This window comes from Rhea pennata, chromosome 12 (genome assembly GCF_028389875.1).
Source record: "Rhea pennata isolate bPtePen1 chromosome 12, bPtePen1.pri, whole genome shotgun sequence".
NCBI lineage: Eukaryota > Metazoa > Chordata > Aves > Rheiformes > Rheidae > Rhea > Rhea pennata.
In genome coordinates this window covers 13035284-13056338 of record NC_084674.1, presented here as the reverse complement: position 1 = coordinate 13056338, position 21055 = coordinate 13035284, and the positions used below count along the sequence as shown (strand labels likewise).

Sequence of the window (21055 nt, the reverse complement as noted above, 5' to 3'; positions counted from 1 at the left end):
CCCTTTATCAGTTATTCATTGAAGAGTCTCTTTGCATCTGTAGAATTTTGAAGGGTAGCTATTATTTTACCATTTTAATTTTCCCAGCTGTTCAAATAATTGTTTTAACCTCTCAGTGCCTGGAAATGCTTTTCACATCCTGGTTGTTCTGCATTGTAATCCTTCATTTTCATGCTTTAAATTACCAACAAACATTTTTTCCCCATTCCAGATGGTTATTCTGTGAGTCTTTTTCTGGATGATTTTGTAAGGGTAGATTGCTTTGGAAAGAGCTCTGGGAGCAAGAAACTCATGAACTTTCACGTTGTGATACTGGACTGTCACCCTGGGATTTTGTTTGTTTTTCCCCAGAATAGCTCAGTATTTGCAGATCCCATTAATACCAGACCAGGTTGAGGGTATTCCGAAAGATCTTGTAGTTGGTCTCTCTTGAATTATATTTCATGTACATAGGGGTAGGAACTCTGACAGAGACAGTGATGCCAACAGGCAAAATGTTCTCTTTAGTTTTACATGTATTAAAGTCAAAGTATTAAATATGACTGTGGTTTCTCCAGGGCTGCTGCAATGCTATGATAGCTGAGGACAAGGCAGAACTTCCCACTGGTCTGGCAGAGAAGGTTACCAACTGAGCAGTCAATACTAATGTAGTGTTCCCAGCCTCAGTTGATGCTCCAAGGATGGTTACACCTTTTATGTCCGGACCGGGGCAAACCACTTCCCGCTGGGAGTGTCCTGAGAGGTGTCTCATTTCTTAGCATCAGTTTTCCTTTTCCTTTCCCTTTTCCTTTTTTTTTTTTTCTTTTTTTCCTCCTTCCCTCCTTTCCTTCTAATGAGCATTGCTTTTCTTGAGCATGTCTGGTTAGGGTCTCACTGTAGGGGCAGAGGTGGAATTTGAGAATAAGTAATTGTAGTATTTTGGACACATCGCTGTAGTTTCTTGTATGTTTTTCTCATGTGTCCAGAAGTTTCAGAAAGTGATTTATATTTCATCAAAGTGAGTGTAAAATATCTGACTGCAAACCTATCAATCTGATCCCATCTCTTTCTAGCCCTTTAATTAGGGAAGCCTTGCTGAAAAATGTACCCATCAGCTACTGAGAAATGGTGCATTCCTGGACCCTTGGTATAAATCTTAAGTTATCCACGTGCCAAAATGCTGTCAGAACTGACAGATCTTAGAAAATACACCCACAGGCAGAACATTATCCATTATTCTAGCACTGAGCAGTGGGCAGTAAGGAAAAATCAGCAACGAATGTGTCTTTATCAACTTTAATTGGCTTTGCTTGTCGATTTCAAAAAAATAAAAAAAAAAAAAAAAAAAGCATACCCAGCCATGAAGAGAACCTCTCTGGCAGTTTGATCTTTCCATCCACGAGCTGGAGGATGCAGTCCATCTCCACTGACATGTGATGTGGACTTGTCTCAGTACAGCTCCTAGCAGTGCAGTGGAGTCTACAATCCGCAAAGAAGGCTGCCAGTCTGTCCTCGGTGAGTGACCATGTTTAAACAAGCGTGAAGAATGAATTACTCTGGATAAGCTGGATTTTTTTCTCTGCTCTGGTTGCTCGAAATTTGCTTCAGAGAGAACCAAACCAAGTTAAACTTTTCTTCGATTCCCAGCTTGTTAGAACTGCTGGATTATAACTGACTGGGCTCTGAAATCAAGGATCTGGGTAATGGAAATTCTGGTATGAAAAGGAGACAGTGGACAAAGGAAGCCACAACTTTGCAAGAGCTGCAGGAAAGGGCACTAGAACAAGCTTTTGCTGGGTTGTTTAGCACTGCAGGTTTGTATGTACCTTTATGTCAAAGAGAAAGGAGTCAGCATCTGCCTTGAATTTCTCCTGGGAAGGCAATTCTTTAGCCTTGTTGCAGCATCTCCCATTTCCTGAACTGTGTAAAATGTTTCATTTTTTCCTTGATGCCACTTGCATCTATTGCTACTAGATTTATGGAAATTTTATTAGAGTAAATAATACTAGTAAAGATTATTGCAAATCTATTACTTCTAGTTTTATTCTAGTCAATTAAAGAGAACAGCTCATTCCTTTATTTATTATCAACCATTTGGCAATGTGTGTAGCACTTCCCTTGCTAAACTCCCTGGGTTTCTCAGCATGACTTTTTTCTTTTCCTTTTTTTTTTTCTCCCCTTAAGTTTCTGTTCTGCTAGACTAAACTTGTCTGTCCTATTTCCATAAATAATGGAAAAGAGAAGCAAGACCATTTGAAAACGATAGCACAGTAAGTGAACCTTATTGGAGAGGCTTCCTTTCCATAGTTCCTGGTGGCCGTAAAGACTAGACTATAAAGATCTGACCATCTCAGAGTTACAAGCCTATAAACTTCTGCTTAACCCTTGCATTTAAAACTTGCTTTAAAAACGATTTTTGAATTTTTTTTTTTGATAAATGAAGGAACAATCGTCTGTCCAAACCTTGCTACATAGAAAATGTTACTTCCATTGGTTTAGATGACTGTGATCTTTTAGAGCACATCTGCAGTGCCGTGGCAGCACACACAGATGTCCTGAAAATGCTTTTCGTCTAATCGATTAGGTAGTGCTGAGGACTAATGGCGCAGCACCTGGGTAGGCTATGCGCAGGATGCGTACCTGGACTCTCTGTGTGTGTAGCTCCAGCATGCCTCTGTGCACCCTTCTGACTGCCATGCACACCCAGGCGCTGCCATTGCCGATGGGAACGCAGCGCCTGGCGCAGTAGGTTCCCATCGGGATATGCTCTAGCGCCTGCCGCTGGAAAAACCTGTAAAAATATGGTGGGCCTTATAAAAGAAAGTGTTGGTCTTGTGGTCTCGAGCTTCTCTCTGCCCTCCCCTCCCTCTTTTTCCCTTTTTTCTAGCCCTATGATAAGTGGTTACATAGTGACTTCTTGTGTTCAGGAGGTTTCCTGAGAAACTTGAAGCAAGTGGGAGGGGAGGATAACAAAGTCCGTTTTGTTCCTCTTACTCAATCTGCTTATTTACAAGCCCAGCCCTCCAGGGCTGTTGTCACTGTTCTTTGCAGCAAAGGAAAACTGAGATTTTGAAAGACTTTTGGAGAATATATATAAATCCATGGGAGAATATATATAAATCCATGTGAATAGCCTAAAACATCAGAATTCACATGGTTTCCATGGATGCTGGCCGTGCTGCACTTTGGATAATTCTGTTGTGCTGTGTGGTTTTATCAGGATGCAATATTCCTGACTGCCAGCCCTAAACTCTTGTGTAGTGTTGCTGTCTGTTAAACAACCATCATATGCCCCTGTGAAAGAGGGGATTCCTGTGTGTGCAGCACAAAAAGCTGGTAGAGGGTTGTAAAATGTATTATGCATTATAAAACTGTAATTCCGGAGAGAGTAAAACAGAGGAAAGAAATCAGGATTCGACTTCGCGTTTTCTGAGATGGCAAAATGCTGCTTTGGTGGCCTAGACTTACTAGAGGTGTTGCTATCCCAGATGCCTAGCTTACCAAGTCTGTATGTAAATGCAGATGGATAGTGCCTGCTACAAGTATTCCCTGAATGGCTGATGTACCTGAGTGGGCAACTCCCTCTTCACCTCCTGCTTAAAAGCGAGGCTGGATGATGTTTCCATTTCTCTGAATCTTTTGCTCTCTTTAATTGAGCACTGCAAGCCATCATCTGCTCAGTGCCACTCAGTCCTTGTCTTTAAAGGGCCTTGATAGATATGTATTGTAGAGTGGAGTCTTCATGCCTGCTCTGCAGGTAGCAGCAGAGGAGCAAGCTGCGTACAGTTCAAAGTCGTCCTGTCTCCAGGGTCAATAAAAACAAGATGGCATTGGAAGATTGTGGGAAGAAGAGCTGGGATAGCTGCTTTCAGCATCACCTGCCAATATAACAGCTATTTATAGATCAACTGAGGCTTTGTCGACTAGATTTTTAAATTAATATTTACATACTGACTTCATTGTCTTTCACTGAAAATCTCATTTGCATTGCCGCTTGGACAGAAGTGCAGTGCTCAGTTCTCCAGGTATACTGAGTGCATTTGATAAAAGTCTATGGTTTGCAGTGTGGATGTGAATCCATTCCTGATAATCTTGCCTTCCAGATCCTCCCCTCCCCATAGCAGCATTTTCCCATCTTTCTGTTTCTCTTCTTGCTGGTAGGAAGCTCACTTTTGTTCCCAAACGTCCACAACTTATCATGAGGTTGATCTCACCGGAGTGAGAGATGAGCATCATTTCTTTATTAGCAATTCCTAGTTAATCTCTGCCTCTCGGAGAGGCTTAAATTGTTGATGGCTGGTGGGTAATTTAAAAACTAACAGACAAATGGGATGTATGGATTGTAGTAACTTAGCCCAGATGCAAACTTCCACATCCCTATTTGCATCTGTTTAAATGAACTTTGATATAAAGGCTTGATTTATTTATTTATTTTCATATGTTTTAGCACTGATGAAACGGCAATAAGAATCACTACTCAGTGAAGCTGTGTTGATCACAGCAGGCTCTGCACCTGGCTAAGCAGTTTTGATCTCGTGTGTGTGTGTATTTGCATGCCTTTCAAAAGGGAAGAATTACCTGGTTGCTAGATGTGTGTGGCTTTGTCTTGTAGTCCTTGGATGACCTTGAACAGTCATTTAACTTGTGTTTATTTGCCAGTCTCTACATGGGCAGATATTACTTCTGTGGTTTGGAGTGTTGAGATTGAATGGATGTCTAGGAAATGCTGCGGATGAAAAATGTCACTGAAATGCAAGGTATTTATACCATCTTTTCAGATAGCTGATGAGAGTTCAGATTCACCTGCCTGTCTTGCTCTCTTGCTTCAAAGCTGTTTGGACACTTGGATTGTGTGGGAATTTGAAAGCCAATAATAATAGCAGGGCCATAACACAGGCGGGTGTCACTGCCCTGCCTGAGCTTCCTCTTAGCGCTTGCAAGGCTGTTGATAGGTCCTGGTATGCTAGTTTTGTTATTGTTAATCCGTCTTTGGCCTGTGAAGGATCTAACAGCATTTGTTTCTCTCACACTGCTGCAGGCTTTTTGGGTACCTCATTACTCTTTTTTGGAAGAGAACATTGCAGTCCCATTACTCTATCCACAGAGAGCAAGACCTGATCTCCCCAAGCCTGCCTAGTTATCCGTGAAGCTGGAGCTCAGAGAGCGAGTTGCAGTTTCTCTCTTCAGGTGCATGAAGCAGAAGGTTTTGAAAACATCCGTCTCTTATTTTTTTAAGATGGCACAAGCCTCAATTTCCTCACACTTAAATTCCTTCTTCCTTTGGCTCACGAGAGGAGGAGTGGGACAGGCCAGCTGCTAACCCAGGACTGCCGGTTGTGGTTTGGAAAGGGAGGATCTAGGAAAGCTGGAAGCTGGTTCGTTGGTACTCAACGTGCGGTAATTCAAGCTGTGCTCATTTCCCCACTGCCTCGACCATGTTAACTTTAGCTCTCACTTAAATATAACAATCTAGTCTTAAGACCTACTTCTTCTTCTTTTTTTTTTTCCTGTCATATGTTGATATTCAGGGGAGACTTGGATGTGATTTTCTGCAAAATGTCAAGATCTCTTCCCAGACAGCTGGCAGCATAGGTGTGTTCTATGTATATGGGCTATTGGGATTAGAAATGCTTAGAAACATTGGCTGAAGGACAGACATTCCTCCTGCCACAGAGAGATTGGCAGGCACTTGGCGTTGCCAAATCTTTACATATTTGGCATGTTTTCTACTGCCTTAGTTTTGTAGAGTTGTTCCTGAAGTTTTATAAGTATGTGAGAACCTTAGTTATGTTTTTTAAATAATGGAAAAAAAAAGAATAAATAAAATCCAGCCCTCCTGCCTAGTGGAGGTAGGTATGAAAATGTGACTCAAGTGTTTGAAGGAAGGCAGAAGGCAAATGAAATGAAATAACCCCAGTGCATTTCTAACCAATTTACAGGGCAACCTTGTGGGTTGTGGGGAGTTTCTTACTTCTGTCTTAGGTTTTGAATATGTGAAGAGTGTGCAGTACTGCTCATTTTCTTGTGAGAGAGAATATTTATAGCTACATAAGAGTTCACACATCTGCAGTGTCCCCTGCAAGCAATAACTAACCAACCAAAACAGTCGTCTCCCTCAAATTGCCAGAGCAGTATGCTTTTCAAATCTCATTTGTGTTCTAATTTATGCTTTTTTTTAAAAAAAAAAGTTATTCCACTTTTAAGCTTTCTTTGCAAGCATGAGGATCACAGCCTCTAGTATTAAATAGAAGCCAAGATTTAATGCAAGAACATGATTTTGGGAAATGAAGCTTTGACATTTTCATAGTTACGTCATTCATCATCAGACTTTCATATGAGCTGGCAACATCGTTTACGCAGAGATGAACAGAAGTATTTGTGGAGAGGGCCTGGACGGTGTTGTACCCCTTGGTAGGTCTATAAAGATGACCCACCTGGCTCTGCTGGCCCGTGCCGGCATCCCTCAGGGCACTCGGAGAGGCAGGGCTAGGCCTGCGGGTGCACGCATGCTTTCGCGTCGGTTCTGCAGGCAGCTGTGGAGCCACGTGCTCCAGCAGTCACCGACGAATTCGTAGGCACACGCTCGCACTTCAGCATTGCCTGAGCAGAGGGACGCGTGCAGTCAGGCTCCCACAACATAAAGGTTTCCAATACCGCTGAAACACAGGGCTATTGTTTGTCCAGTCGCTGGCAAAGGCACAGAGGCTTTGTGCGGGCCCTGAAAGCCGTGGCGCTTTATTCTCTGCAGGCTGAATGGCAGCCGCGGGTAATAATAACACGAGATTAAAAAAGCCAACATTATAGGGGCATTTACATCCCACTGAGAGAGTGAAATCTCAGCAAGGCTGTGCTGTGTCTCCAGTGATCCTACATTTTTACTGCTTGATAAGGAAATGACGGGCAGCTCTGGAGAGATGGCCACTGCGGAGCAGATGAAAGGGGAGCAGGTTGTCTGCTCAAACGCTGCAATAAGTAGAGTGGGACAAATGGAATAGCTCTCTGCAAATCAAATGACCTGCCTGTGCTGCTCGTGCTGGGTGGGCTGGGTTGTGCGTATGTGTTTGTGCACGCGTGCGTTTTCTTTACAGGCGGATTGAAAAGCCAAGATCGGCTGGTCTCAGTGGAGCCACGCTCGGTTTGCATAATTCAGAGCCTTGCGCTTGAAAGCCTCTGGTCAGAGTCAGCCAGAGCTGGCAGCTTTGGTAGCTGAGTAGATCCACTAAGGACTGCTCATGTGTGAGGCTGTAGCTGTTGACAGGTTGTGGATGAGAGACAGTAGGATCACCTACTGCCTGAGGAGTGTCAGTTTTTCTGTGGACTTAAGTTTTGTGATGCAATAAATATAGAGCTTTCTGAATATACGTGTCAGTCTTAAGTCATATAGTGATAACAATTACCATACACAACTGAAGCTCAGTGGACTGATACCCTGTCTTATACTTGGAGTTTCAGTATTTTCAAAAAGCCCTACAAGTGAAAAATATGCACATCTTTTTTTTTTAAGAGACAGTTCCTAATCTTAATAGTTACACCACTAATTTAGTTTTGATTTTAACAAACCTTTAACGTGACAAGTGACTTTTAAAACACTTATTGTGCAAGTAACTCTTACCTAAACAATTTCAAAAATTCTAGCTTACCTGTGTGCACCCGTGGAAGTTGCATTCCCTAAGCCAGAGGCAGAATATCAATCCATAGCAACATCCTCCCAGGACATACCTCTGCTGCAGAATGACAATGACATATCAAAACCAGCTTTCACCTGGCTAGCTGGGATATTGCTAGCAGTCCAGGTGTGGTGGTGCTGAGCCTCTGGAATATACACCCTCCTGAGCCATCTGCTACTTGGTGGATTTCTGAGGCAGTGTCTGATAGATGTGCCCTTGGTCTTTAGTGTTAATGATGGAATGAGTGAAATGGTGGTAAGCATTTCAACGTGTTTTATTACTTCAAAACAAACTTTGTAACGAGAGTGCATGCTTTCCCAGCTATGGTAGGTGCGGTTAGTGATTGCTGTTTTCCTTTCTAGAAGCATTCTAATCTGTTCAATTTTCTTGCTTTGCATGTGGCAGGCGGTGTGACATGGAACTTGCTGGGATCCAGGATTATAGGGTCCCTGTATATCACATACAGGGATATTTGAGCTTTTTATATTGTCCATTTTGTAGGGAGTGCAATTCTGCTTGGAAGGGCTCTACAAAAGGATGAAGTGTTTGAGCTGGTTCTGTTCTGATCCTGGTTAAGCAGGAATTGCCAATTTTCTGCATAGTCTCTGTAAACACAAAATATAAATACCCTTTGATTGCACCCCCCCCCCCTTTGTACTGCTCTTCCTCTCTCCCCTTTCTTTTCTCTCACGCTCTGTCTCTTCTGCATTATCTATCTGGAAATACAAGCTGCTCAGTTTGGGAGCTGGGAGCTCCTTTGCTCCAGTGCAGACCGTGGGTGTCAGCCTTGGCTGTGGGCTTTCTTTATTCACCCAGGTTGCAAGAAAGAAGTAGAATTTATGTTAATGATGAGGCCTTTGTGGGAAGGGATATAATGAGGTGTTGAGTGACGCTTGGAATTAATGGTCTTGGAGGGGGGAAGAGAGGCTGTAGCTAAAACTAAATATGATGTTTGCTTTTTGCCAGAACCTGTGCAGCAGAAGCATGGCCATATTCCCAGCTGACAGCTCCCTCGTCTCTATCGCTGCCTCCCTTTTCTCTCTCTCCCTCTGGGGCTACCGTTTTAGGATGAGTTGGTTCCAAATCAACAATACTTTTCTAGCAGATAAATGGACACCTAAGCAGCTGTGCTGGTATCTGTTGTGAACAGACATACTGTACAGTGAGGGAAATTACAAGATGGGACCAGCATCATTTGTCACATCCAAAACAAAACCAAGAAGAAAACCCAAAACACCCTCCACTTGAGTGGTGTCAACAAGACAAACAAACAGCACATTTATAAAATGTTGCTTTCTTTTCCACTCTTTTATATTTTAAAACATTCCAGGTAAACATTCCTCCTTGGTCCTGCTTGTAAAAGTGACGTTTGGACAGATAGAAGCAGGGTTCTGTCCTAACTCAGAGGCAGGACTATATATTTGCAGTAGAGGAGATAGGAAATAATTGTTCAGGAGGCTTTTGTGGTTTATTCCAGAATCTGATTTTTCACTGGGATGCCTTCCAAAGAGGGAAGGAGACAGGAAGGAGCTAGAGAAATGGTGAGCTTGTTATCAATTTGATAAAGGATTTTAGTCTTGAAAGAAGGACTTGGAATTTAAGCAGGAGGAGCCATAAACTGGGAAATAGAGCTGTATCTCCTAGTGTTCACAACTCTTCCCTCTGTTTGATCATATCTATGGTTAAGGTTGTAGGGGATCTGCTGGGTTTTTTTTAGTTGCATTGGTTATGGTGGACACAATGAGGCAGTTGCTCAGAACAAATCCGTCGTGCTGAAGTACTGACCCTGATGGCTTCTGCATTTGGGGCTGAGCATGCAGCACCCTGCCTACCGCTGCCTGGGTGTGACTGTGGTTGGACATCCACGGGTTAATTACATGACTGAATGTCTCCACAGCCTTTAAATCTGTCCCTGCCTTAAACATTCAGGTTCGTGTGGCATGACTAGTGGGAAGACCTAATGCCTTCCTGCCCTGAGTACTGATTCTCAGTCATACACCAAGGCAGCAAGCAGAGCTGCTATGCTTCTTGGCTCCTTAGTGTTGTGCAAGGGGAGTTGTAGGGTGAAATGTTTACTGTTTATTGAGAGACCTCTAAAGCCTTTATTTAAAAGGTGTGTTGGAGTCATTTGGCTGTCTTAGCCTGGTTTTCTATCATCTCAAAATGCCTCTTATTTTCCTGTCTGGTTGCCTGAGCTTGGTGGAGGATTGTCAAGCTGGGATTTGGTGCAGGCTTCTCTTGCTTGTTGATTTAGTCAGATCTTTCAGCTCCAGTGACCCAATCTTTCAAGATATTTAAAGATTGTCAAGAATTAGACATATTATTAATACTTAAAAGTCTGATAGTCAAATACAGTAAAAGCCCAATCAGCTGTAAGCTTCCAATGCAAAGGGCTTGCAGTGCTGAGTCAAAGGGGCTGATTCTACTCAAAGACATTTCAATTTCTGCTTTTGCCCCTGGGCGATTGAAGTTGTCTCCCAATGAAAAATATTCTTAATTTACCTATAGGCTATTTACTGTGATCTCAAACAGTCTTTGGGAGATACTGTGCAAAAGCAAGTAGTGGTTATATCCCACACGTATCTGTAAATAGAGATGTGAATCTGCAGACCTGCTTCTGCTCCATCACTGTTGATTTTTGCCTCTTCTGCCAGAAGAAAAGGAGAGCGACATTCATACCTATGAGGGCGAGATGAATACGGCTATCGCGCAAATAAAATTACTGGCTGCCGAATAGCAATAGCTTAATGAAAATGTAAACTGTTAAACAAATAAAGCCAGTCAAGCTCATAATGCTTCTGCATGGAATTTCACTGTATCACTGAGCAGAAATAGAATTAGGCATAGAAAAAGGATACCTGTAGAGGTTATCTTTTTTTTTTCTTCTTTTTTTTTGTGAGTGTGTGTGCTTGGTGTATGAAGCCGGACTAGACAGGAGTGAGCCATACCTGAGATGTGGCCATGCTAACCCTGACCTTGGAGTCTGTCTTTATTCAGTGCAGGAGTCTTCTACAGCAAGGCAGAAATGAACAAGTTAATGCACTAGGTTTCCTCTGACACCTAAATGCAAATTGTACAGAGGAGGATGGGTCCATTGAGAACTCTGATTTTTGCATTTCTTTAGTGTCTTCTACTGGTGAATAATTATTACACCTCTGTGTGGTCGGCAAGTAGCATTATTCTTGCATACAGAAAGGGAAACCAAGATAGGGATTTATCTACAGCTGCTGGGTGAGTTGGGAGAAATCTGACAATAAAGTCTAGGACTCCCACTCATGCCCTCCAGACAGTATTTATCTCTCCATACCTCTTAGAAAAAGTGCGTGGTTTAGTAACACTCATGAGGGGCAAATGAAATCTCCACGATGAGAATTTAACAGCCAATATTGAAGTCCTGTCCTGGAGGGATGTTGCCATAGATGGAGGTTTGTAAAGTGTTTTCAGCAGCTCTTTGCACTGTATCTGCATGTAAGAACTAGGCATTTCTATGCCTTCATGCTCATGATAATTCCCAGAGTTAAAGAAATGATTGCTAGAACAAGTGCAAGTTAATAATCTGTTCCAGGATGAGATTTGGAACTCTGAAAAGCAGTATGTAAATTTGGGTTCAACTTGTGGACAAGTCCTGGGGTTGGGGAGCTGCTGGAGCTGCCCCCAAACACCATGATGTCCTCTCTTCCTTGCTGCTTTCATCAATGGGTGTTTGGAGGTGAAAAGTCAGAGGTAATAGATGGAATTGTGGTGATCCTTAGGAGTTCAGGGCACAGCTGGGATTGTTTCTCTGTGGTTTTGTTTTGTTTTCCTTTTTAAATTTTTCTTCCCCACTTATTCTGGTGGCACTGCTTCGCAAGATATGCCTCAACAAGGCTTGGTCTCAGACTTGTGTGGAGCCACCAGTATCGAGGTGTATTGTGTCAAGGTCACATAAAGCTTTAATGTGCTGCATGATTAGAAATGTTCTAGGAGTTTATATTCAAAACTTCTTTATTTTTCTGGATAACCCTGGGAGATTTTCTTGCACCAGATCTGACTTATTGTCTTGCTGCCATCTAATTTGTTTTCTTGTGTGTGTTAGTGACATCCAGTGAAGTGTAATTTGCTTGAGAAGTGACACTTGTAACAAGGATCCTGCTAGTAATCCCTGCGTTGAATCCCTATACACGCAATGTTCCAGGAATAATTGAAGTCACAAACTTCAGTCTGGAGGGATGCACAGGGGAATCTTTCCAGAAATGAGGCTCTGCATATCTGACTTTTGTACTTCCGCTGCTTTTTAACAGTAGGATTTGCTATTTTTGTTTCAGGACTGGGGTAGATTTAAGCAGAAATATGACATTCGGAATTTACTCACTTGAGCAAGTGTTCAGCAGTCAGTGTTGTTACGGTATCCTTCCTCTGCCCCCTCTCTGTATTAGTTTTCCTCAGTAGCCTGCAGCAATCATTTGCCAGCTTGATTCAAATTCCTGCACTTTCCTGGCTTCTTGTTTTATAACATTTATATCACGTACTTTCCGTTTCTGTAATCCATTTAATCCAAAATATTGGAATGGCTTTGCAGGTATTTATTGCATCTCTTTCTTCCTTGTGATAGGAGGGAACAGGTCATTTATACAACTTACCGCATTCTGAAGCCAAAAGATTTTTTTTTCTATTATTTTTTCTCTTTTCCTTTTTTATTTTCCCTGCTGGTTATCCTCCAGGGTCAGTAGCAAGAGCAGGCTTTAGAGTATGGAGACGTCTCCTTCATTCATATACACCATACCGTTTAGTTCTGCTCTGAGCAAGGCTTGGCAACTTGGCAATTTAGCAGTTAAAAACCCCTGCAGCTACAGAAGCTGATGTCCCTCAGCAATAATGTTACTGTTGCTTATGCTCATTTTTTGAAGTACTTGGTTTAGGGTTTGAAAGAATGAAATTCTGTTGCATCAGTCAGTGTTTTTTCCATTCCTTTTGGCTCTGTAAACGATAATTCACAGTTGGGTAAAGTTCATTTTAATCCTTACAAAACTGGAGCTGAATTTGTACAAGTTGTCGTTGTTCTGCTTTCAAAACATCGTGTGCCTTCTGAATCCCTTTATCCCCCCCGGCGCCTAATGCACAAGCTTGCAGAACGCTAGGGGTGATTGCGGTTGCGGTGTAGAGGTGTATCCAGTGTTATCTCCTTTTTCTTATAAATTCTCTTCTCTTAGCTTGCTCTGGAAAGGTGCAGTAGTGTTTGTAGCTTACACTTTCTGATGTGTAGAGATAGTAGGATGCAATTATCTTCCCCTGAGGTAAAATCATTATGTTGGCTGTAAAGAGAGAGGGTCACAGTCCTAATGGGAAATGATTTTAAAGCAATCTTGACCGAGTCTAGTGGAGCCATTTCAAACCACTTAAAACTCAGCCAGTCCTTCACAGCACTTGTGATACGTCTCTTTATGCGGCGAGAGGCAATGGGACTAGCACTTGTTGAGGGATAAAGAAAATCTGTGATAAACTGCAGTGCCGGCTTTAGGCAAGTGTTGTGTGCTGCCACAGGGGAAAGGCAGAGATGATGCCCAGTCCAGATTATTACTGTTCTCCATCCTGTTTTGGAAAAGACACTTTACAGAGACAATGAGACTGTAGTCATGAAATCTGCCACGTTGGGCTTTATGGGCTGCAAAAGTTGCCCAGGTGCCCCAAGGCTTGATTCCTGCTGACACAAGAGGAAAGCTTTGGTTTTCCAAACAGGTGGCCGTGCAGATAAAGGTGCCGTCCTGATATCAAAGCCAAAGAGCTGGCGGATGCACCAGTGTTTACCTTGGAAATTCGAGTTTCAAACATGCACTGAGTTACAAGGCAAAATTTGGTCGGAGATTGTTTAATAGCAACTACTGCTTTGCTATAAGAAGTCACTGCCAGTCAGACTTCAGCATAATTTGGCACTTTTTGGTGGAGTTGTGGTCAGTAGCAAGTGGGAGAGAAGCACTTTGGCAGAGCTCATCGAAGGTGGCAGACAGCAGTAGCAGGCTGCGCTGAGGGGCATTGGCAGAGCTGTTGGGAACAGCCTGGAACTGAAAAGCAGAGTTCACTTCACATAAGCACCTTTCTGTATTTCAGTCCTTTATGGAAACAAGATAGCCAGGGCCATGCAGGTTAGCAAAGCTCTGAGCCAGTACCCGGGAGAGCAAGAATAACTAGTAGTGAAATGCTCCATGTCTGATTTCCATCCTTTGAGCTCCTCTGTAATTTCACTGGGAAACAAAAATTGTTTAAATAATGAAACAGACCCAATGAAACTGTGCAGTGATGCAGAAGGGGTGAGGAAGGGTTATTTTCTTTCCTTCCATTACTTTTCCCCTCCTGTCTTGCCTCCCAAATGTAAGTGGAATCTGTGTGTCAGGAACCAGCAGCATCAGCCTGGCCTGGTGGCTTTTGCTAATGGTGAGAACAAGATTAAATGCAATTAATGTTGATTGAACAAAAAAACATCCTCAGTATGAATGCCGATTAATTAACAGGCATCCTTTCAGTAGTGACCCTTTGTAGCATGGTGTTTGTTCCTTCTGGCCTCAGTATTTTCTAGGACATGTCCAAAATAAAAATAAAAATAAAATAAAAAAAAAAAAAAACAGGTGTTGCCTTCCCCACTCCCTACTGTGATGTCTGGGGCTACCAGCTCAGCGGGGAGATGGATCTTCCTAAATGAGATGATTTTTAATGCACTCTAATAACTGCAGAGCTGCTCAGCCAGTGGCAAAACATTTCCTGCAAAGCAAGGCTAATGATGGGGGCTCTGTCTGAGCTAGAACAATGATCAGAACGATTGGCTGGAGGAAATCAATGTTATAATGCATGAACAAACAGGTGATGCTCAGACCAGCTAGAAATTAGCTAGTAAATTGCTTCATATTCTGGTAACGCAGAGCAATGGGAGGTATCAAGGCAGAGTAAAGCAAACAGTGTGCCAGCTCATATGAGTCAAAAGAGAATGTGGAGGCAGGGGGGAAAGGAAGCTCAAAAATTGTTGTGTCCCCCCCCCACACACACAATTTGCTTGTGGGGTACATAGAGCAGGGGGACTTCCATGTGAAAGTGCTTTCTGGGGTGTTCTGACAATGCATCTTGCAAATTTTTTGAAAGGCATCTTTTCTGCTGTCATGCCAGCTCTGAAGACACCATCTGGGGAAGTAGCCAAGAAGTCACTGGGTGAACTTCTCTGCTTTGCAAAACTATTAACACCAGTACAGAGAAGAGGGAAAACAAAACTCTCTTCATAGCTTTTTGAATTAATGTTTTTTGCTGCTGCCAGGCATACTCCTGCCCCTTCTTATTCCAAACCCAAGGACAGCAACTCTTGGACTCCTGAAGGATGAGAGAGACAGAGAGGCTTTTCACTGCAATAACTATATGGCACAGAAGTGCTGCGATCCATTAGTCAGCACAGCTGCTCCACAAAATAGCCAATACCCTGAATGTAACGGAACAAATTGCACATAACCAAAAAATACCTACAGCATACATCAAACCAAAGTGACTTAAACGTCCCTTGCAATGGTCGGGGGTGCTAATAAGCCCACAACAAATATCCAGTGGAAAGGCCTTGAACACCCATCTTAGGAGTGGTCAGGATTTTTTCTATTTTATTGATGCCTTTCTGCAGACTAACAGAGGTGAAAAAGTTGTGCCGTCATGTTACTGAAGTCTACTCTGTACAGACAACTATTCTGTCTTGTTGGGGGAAAAATAGTTCTCTGCACAAGGCAGAGAGGTAGGAACTATGGAGATTAATTTCTACTTTGTCACTGACACTCTGAATCTAGCAAGTCATTTATCACACAGATCTACTTTCTGATTTTTTCATAGCTACACGTTGCCCGTATGTGTGAGTGCCAAGGTGTAACTGCTGAAGGGACTATTAGAACAAGGGTAAGGTACTATCTGCTGGGGGAAACTTGCAGGGTTTACCTCTGGGAGGCTAAAAGCTGTTTAAACAAACATGTCTTGCTTGGCAAACTGCATCTGTGGCAAACAGCAGTAGTAATGTTCTTCAAGGTCTGGGTTTTCAAGGAGGAAGATGCCTCCGTGAGCTGTGAGCCTTAGGTGAGGCAAAGAGCTCTCCAGCCTTCGTGGAAGGAGAGGAGGTGGCCGTGGACTTGCTTGGCTGGTCCATGAGCTCTTATGGGCAGACGTGAAATGATAAAGGAGGAGTGGGACGAAAAAGAGCGTTAGAAGACCTTGTTGTTGAGACTTGCTGCCCTGGGGCTGACACCAAATCCTTGGCTCTCCTTTATGGGAGAAGGGCTGTTTTGGGCTTTGGCTAAACTCTGTTCTCAGCAGGAGAGAAATGCGTGGAGCAGATCTGCTTGCAGAGCTCAGCCCTTTCTCCTCACCAACTGGAACCAGAACTGGAAAGCTGCCAACTCCCTTGCAGCTGCTGTGAAGCGATGGCTACATCCGTGAGCAACTGACCAGTTTTAGCTGCTGTTAGCTCACAAGCAGGATCTCGCACTGGGGGAAGATCATGGATTAGTGGCTCAGGTTCTTGCATGCCAGGAGAGGCGTGGAGGAGATAGCTCAGTGGCCTCCAGTTGGATTTGCTGTTGAGACTGCACAGATTACCATTCCTGTTTTTACTGGAACTGCAGCTGTGGGGAATTATCTTGAACCCCTTTGTATGGACACAATTTTTGTATGTAGAGGAGCTAGACTGGAGCTCCTAACGACTTGGAACCTGTGTCTACCTGTCATTATATTGGCAGTGGCATTAAAGTCATTTCCCCTCCGTGTGCAAGAGGAAGGGCACTGCCCTTTACGTTAGCGTGTGTGTAGTGCACTCTCCAAGGCTGCCCTGAGTTCTTCTGCTGAGAGGACAGCAAGGACCAAATGTGAGCCAGGTATTTTGTGATGGGTCACTGAACTTTAGGTTGAACTTCAGCTCAATTAATTGGCAGAATCCCATCATATGGGAAGAGCTTGTTGTTGCAGGCTGCTTGGACTTGTTGCATATGCGTTTTGTCAGGTGCATACACAATGATAAGGGCATGTTGTAGAGTTAAGGCTTCTCCTTTCCTTTCCTGGCTGTTTCTGCTCAAGGTAAGTGTCATAGCCTGATAGAACCTTGCAGGGAGGACTCCAGATTGGAAGGGAACCAACAGGTAACTAATCTGTATCTGCGTGGTTGCAACGTAAGTTGAAGCACTTGTGTAAATAGCTGGCTTAACCAAGAGTGGTTTTAGTCTTAAGAGTGGTGGGGTCCTTGCACAGTATTGAACAGCATGCAAGTCTTGAAATAGATGCAACTAGGCTTTTAAGTAGATAGTGCAGGTTTGTAAACTGGTGGCCTAGAAACTGAAAACAACTCTGTGTATGGTAATGAGCATACAGATATATGACGTGACGACAGACCACGAGGCCTGCAGAGCTTCCGCTGTGCTGTGCACTGTGGCCGTGAGAACTTCTGCAGCAGCTGAGGTATAGATCTGTGGCTCTGGCCTCCAGTGTTGTTAGCTGTTAACAGCTGTGCCTGCACTGCACAGTGTGTTCTGCAAAAGATCCATGGGAGCACAGGATCCTAGCTAAATAGATACTGTACGTGGTTTTTGTTTTCTTTGTAAACTGCACCTTACCAATGTTAGAGGGTTTCAGTTTTCAAGAACTGGCTTTACCAGCCAGGATGGTAATGGTTTACACAGGTTTGGCAAATGTTGTGAGAGCTGGATTGGCATCTGAGCAGAAACATCTGAAACAGCTGGGAAAGGCATCCCTCTGTGTAGTTGGTTGTGCATGGAGAGTGCCTCAGGTCCCAAGAAATGCCAACACTATAACTTCATGAGCAGTATGTGCCCTTTATGAAGGGAGGGAAGGAGGAATTAGTCACTCTGGCCAGCACAGATTGGTCAGGGATGCAACTGTGTACAAATTGCATTGTATCAGGCCATGATTGGGAGCAGACTGGGCTGACTGATGGTATCATTACTTGCATCCTTTGTCCATAAAACTTCCCCTGGCGTGAGCTGCGCAGCAGGAAATTGGTGTCTAGCCTATCTGGCAGACCGTCAGCTTTGGGTTCGGTGCTTACAGCACAAGAGACTTTGACAAAGTTTAGTTGTCCAAAGTGAGATGGAACCTGATGTTTTTACACAAGGAATGTTTGTGAGTCTCCAGCTTGATGTGTCCTGGCGTGTAGAGAGGTTAGACTGGAAAAAATTGATTGAAGTTAAGTGCTGACTATTTGTCTTTTCCCCTCAAAGAAGTTTTTTTTTTAAAAAAGAGTTAAGATTTTGAACATGAAATTGTGTAACTATGATTTTTAAATTATTATAAAAAGAGTTATAACCTCTTCCATCAGGGTTAATCACAGAGTGGCCACATCAGTGGTTTTATCACAAAATACAGCATTCCTTGACACTTAACTGAAGTGTTACAGTGTGAATGCAGCAAATTACTTTATTGCAAAATTGATTGCGAGTTGTTGCTGCTTTGCTCATTACAATTTGTGTGAGTGCTATTGGAGATTTTGAAATATGTTGCTCAGTGCGAAACTTCTAAGCCACTAATGATGGGAAAAATTACCTCGGAAATTAGAATCAGTCAAGTTATATTGATGGTTCATTTGTCAGATTTCTGGATAAGCTTTGTCTAAATAATTTGTCAAACAATTTTCTCTCTATTCTCAAATCCTTTGAAGCTTTTCCAGTTTGTTGTTAGAGAAGGGGCTGTCTTTGGAGAGGCGCAGTGAGTGTAGGCTTAACATGCTGACCTGGCAAGTATTAGGTAGTGCATATAACGTGCTGTGGAAAGATAACCTAAACGACATCCCTCATTTTTTGATAGATATTGCCAAGTGTGGTAACGTCACTGTTATGTGAAGTCCCCCTTTCTGGTTCACTTAAAAGGAACAGCAGCTTCTCTCCTATGGGAAAATCAGTGCACAAGGAGTAGGACTGAGCTCAAATCCAGCTCTAGTTGGTTGGATGGTGGGATCACACGCAGTTACAAATTATTTAGCTGTCTTTCTGCAGCTGGCTTTAGCAAGGCCCTCTAAACATGGGTTAGTGCAAATGGGGGTGAACCTAGTCAGAGCAGGAGGGAAAAGCAGTGTCTTGACCAGATCACTCCATGCAATTCTGCTCTTAATGTAGCTACACCAGCAGTTCCTTGATTATAATGATGCCATTGCTGATGCATAAGAGCTGATTACCTAGTTTTTTAAAAGTAGAGTCCAGCATCAATGCCACAGATCCACAGTTGGGAAGAGAGTTAGAGCTGGTGCCAGCTGTGTTCTCATTCACAGCTGATGGCATTGTTGGACTGATTTCTTTGAATTTATACGAGTGAGAAGATAAAAATAGAAAGAGGCCATAGTAGCCTCTGCAGCTACCATCCTAAAAATGTCTAAATCCTCCTGTTTCTTCTCTCCCTTCTTCTTTAGAAGTCCACAGCTGATAAGTGTATGCCAGCAGGATCTGATGATGTATCAGTTGCAAAACAAGAGGTTGTTTGTGGTAGGGGAGAGGGGAAACAGATTTGATTTTTCTTAAATTTTGATAAAGATTGGAGTCTTAATATTTAAAAGCTAAAGACTCTCCAACATGTCAGGCGCTGGAGTTATATGTGAGTCCCTTTATTTCTTCTTTTTCTATCTCTAGTGTCCTTTTTTTTTTGTGCTGATCCTGTTCCAGGGGTTGGGATGAGTGAGTGGTGTGTGCATGTTTGAAGGTAGCTAATCCAAGTGTTCCCATTTCCTGCTGAGGCTGCGTTTTTAGCATGAAGGTATGCTTACTTTCCCCCACTAAACTAGTCTAACTTTGGGTTTAACTAAGACTAGAGGCTTTTTGCCCCTCTGTCACTCCTGCTGTAGGCCATCAGAGGAGGTCATTCTGCAGCCTGTGTTGGGGCACTTATAGTGGAAAGCTCTCAACTTGGAAGTCATTCTGTGGCCCAGCATGGTGGCCTGTGAAGCTTCCCTAGTTAATCAAGTCCATGGGGGCTCAGTCTAATTGCAAGAAAGGGATTTAGGTTTTACGAGGTCATCCTGAAGTACCTGCTTCAAGGTGCCATTGCTGTGTTATGAATAAAAAAAAAATGCTTTGGTCTTCAACCTCATCAAGAGTGAGAGTGCATACTTTTGAATCGTGGACTGGAGACCTGCTATTTCTTGTGGCAATTTGTAAATAATAATCATTCCAAATGCACTTGTGTGCTCTTTCTTTCTCTTTCTCTCTCTCTCTTTTTTTTTTTTTTTTTCCTTCTCCCCTCCACCCCTAGTCCCTCAGCACGGACAATGTGGACAATGGTTGAACTGAAGCTGACCACAGTTTTATTTGTTCACAGAATCAATCTTGCCTTTGATATCATGACCTATTTTCTTCTATAGTCCTCTGTACTCTTGAGTATCTTGCTGTGTTTTGTAGCAGGCAATACCTGGTGATTTTTCTGAGGGATGTCTTGTAATCTCTCAGCCATTCTAGTACTGCTCTTTCACTTCTGAAAGAAGCAGTCCAGTGTCAGCAGCTGAATAACTAACTTACTGTCTTTTGCTTTGTCTCCTTTTTCTTCCAGGAGCTGTTAGTTAATTCTGGATAAAGAGCAGCAGCCACCAAAGAGCAGAAGATGGGGACCACAGACGCCCTTGGAAGCCCCAGCATCCTTCTGTATAGATGCTGACCAAAACTGGTGCCTTCTGCCCGTAGCGGTCCAAGAAAACGACATGATTCCTCTTCTGATTGCCTGCATGTATCAGCCTTGATGGATGTTTCTAGAGTTTGGAAGAGGGTCCGGGGTGTGTGTGGGGGGGGGGACATAAAGCTTCCTTTTTTAATTGTGTTACAATGTAAAGAATTATTTTGACTACAAGTGCTCTTGGCACAGCTTGTAGTTTGGAGGCTTACCTAACACTGGCCTAGCTCACTATGTACTAGCTTTGGTTTCACCCATTCCCATGTGAGTTTGGAGAGCTTTTGTCTTTGTCCTTGTGCTTCAAAGACAGGAGTCTGAAGTACTGGGAAATATCCCTGGCTAGCTTGTTAGGATTAACTGTTCCTAGCATGCTCCAATCCATTACACCAGCAGGCGTGTTTCTTCCCTTCCAAGGTTCCCTCCTAACAAATAAAGTGTTTAATGGTCACTGTTTGCTGTGAGATGCCTTCAGTCCCATGAGTTTGTAAATGGCTGTTTTCTACTTCCTACCCTTGCCAACAAATCTCCCAACAAGTATGAGGAATAGAAATATTTCCAGTCACAGTTTATAAATCACAAAACTTGTTCGTTTTGGTCCCAGGCTGAAAGAATTTGGCTTATTTAAAGTAGTTGGAAGAGTGCAAAGCCCTGGCTGAAGGGAACTGGTCTTGGTGAATCACACTGAAAAAAATTTTTCCTGCTGAATGCAGAGAAAGATGCAAATCTTTCTTTGTACCAGCTCTTGTGTACAGTTCCTCCTTTAT

The 21055-nt window shown here is 43.0% G+C and overlaps 1 protein-coding gene across 3 annotated transcripts in view; it reads left to right on the top strand.

Annotated features, from left to right (window-relative positions):
• CHCHD6 (coiled-coil-helix-coiled-coil-helix domain containing 6) overlaps positions 1 to 20739 on the top strand; it is a 115189-nt gene extending 94450 nt beyond the window's left edge. For all 3 annotated transcript variants that reach the window (XM_062585516.1, XM_062585518.1, XM_062585517.1), the window contains exon 8: positions 20175 to 20739. In XM_062585516.1, the coding sequence (XP_062441500.1) occupies positions 20175 to 20198 (24 nt within the window). In that variant the 3' untranslated portion in view covers positions 20199 to 20739. The remainder of the gene's footprint in view (positions 1 to 20174) is intronic.
• Positions 20740 to 21055: the final 316 nt, after the last annotated feature.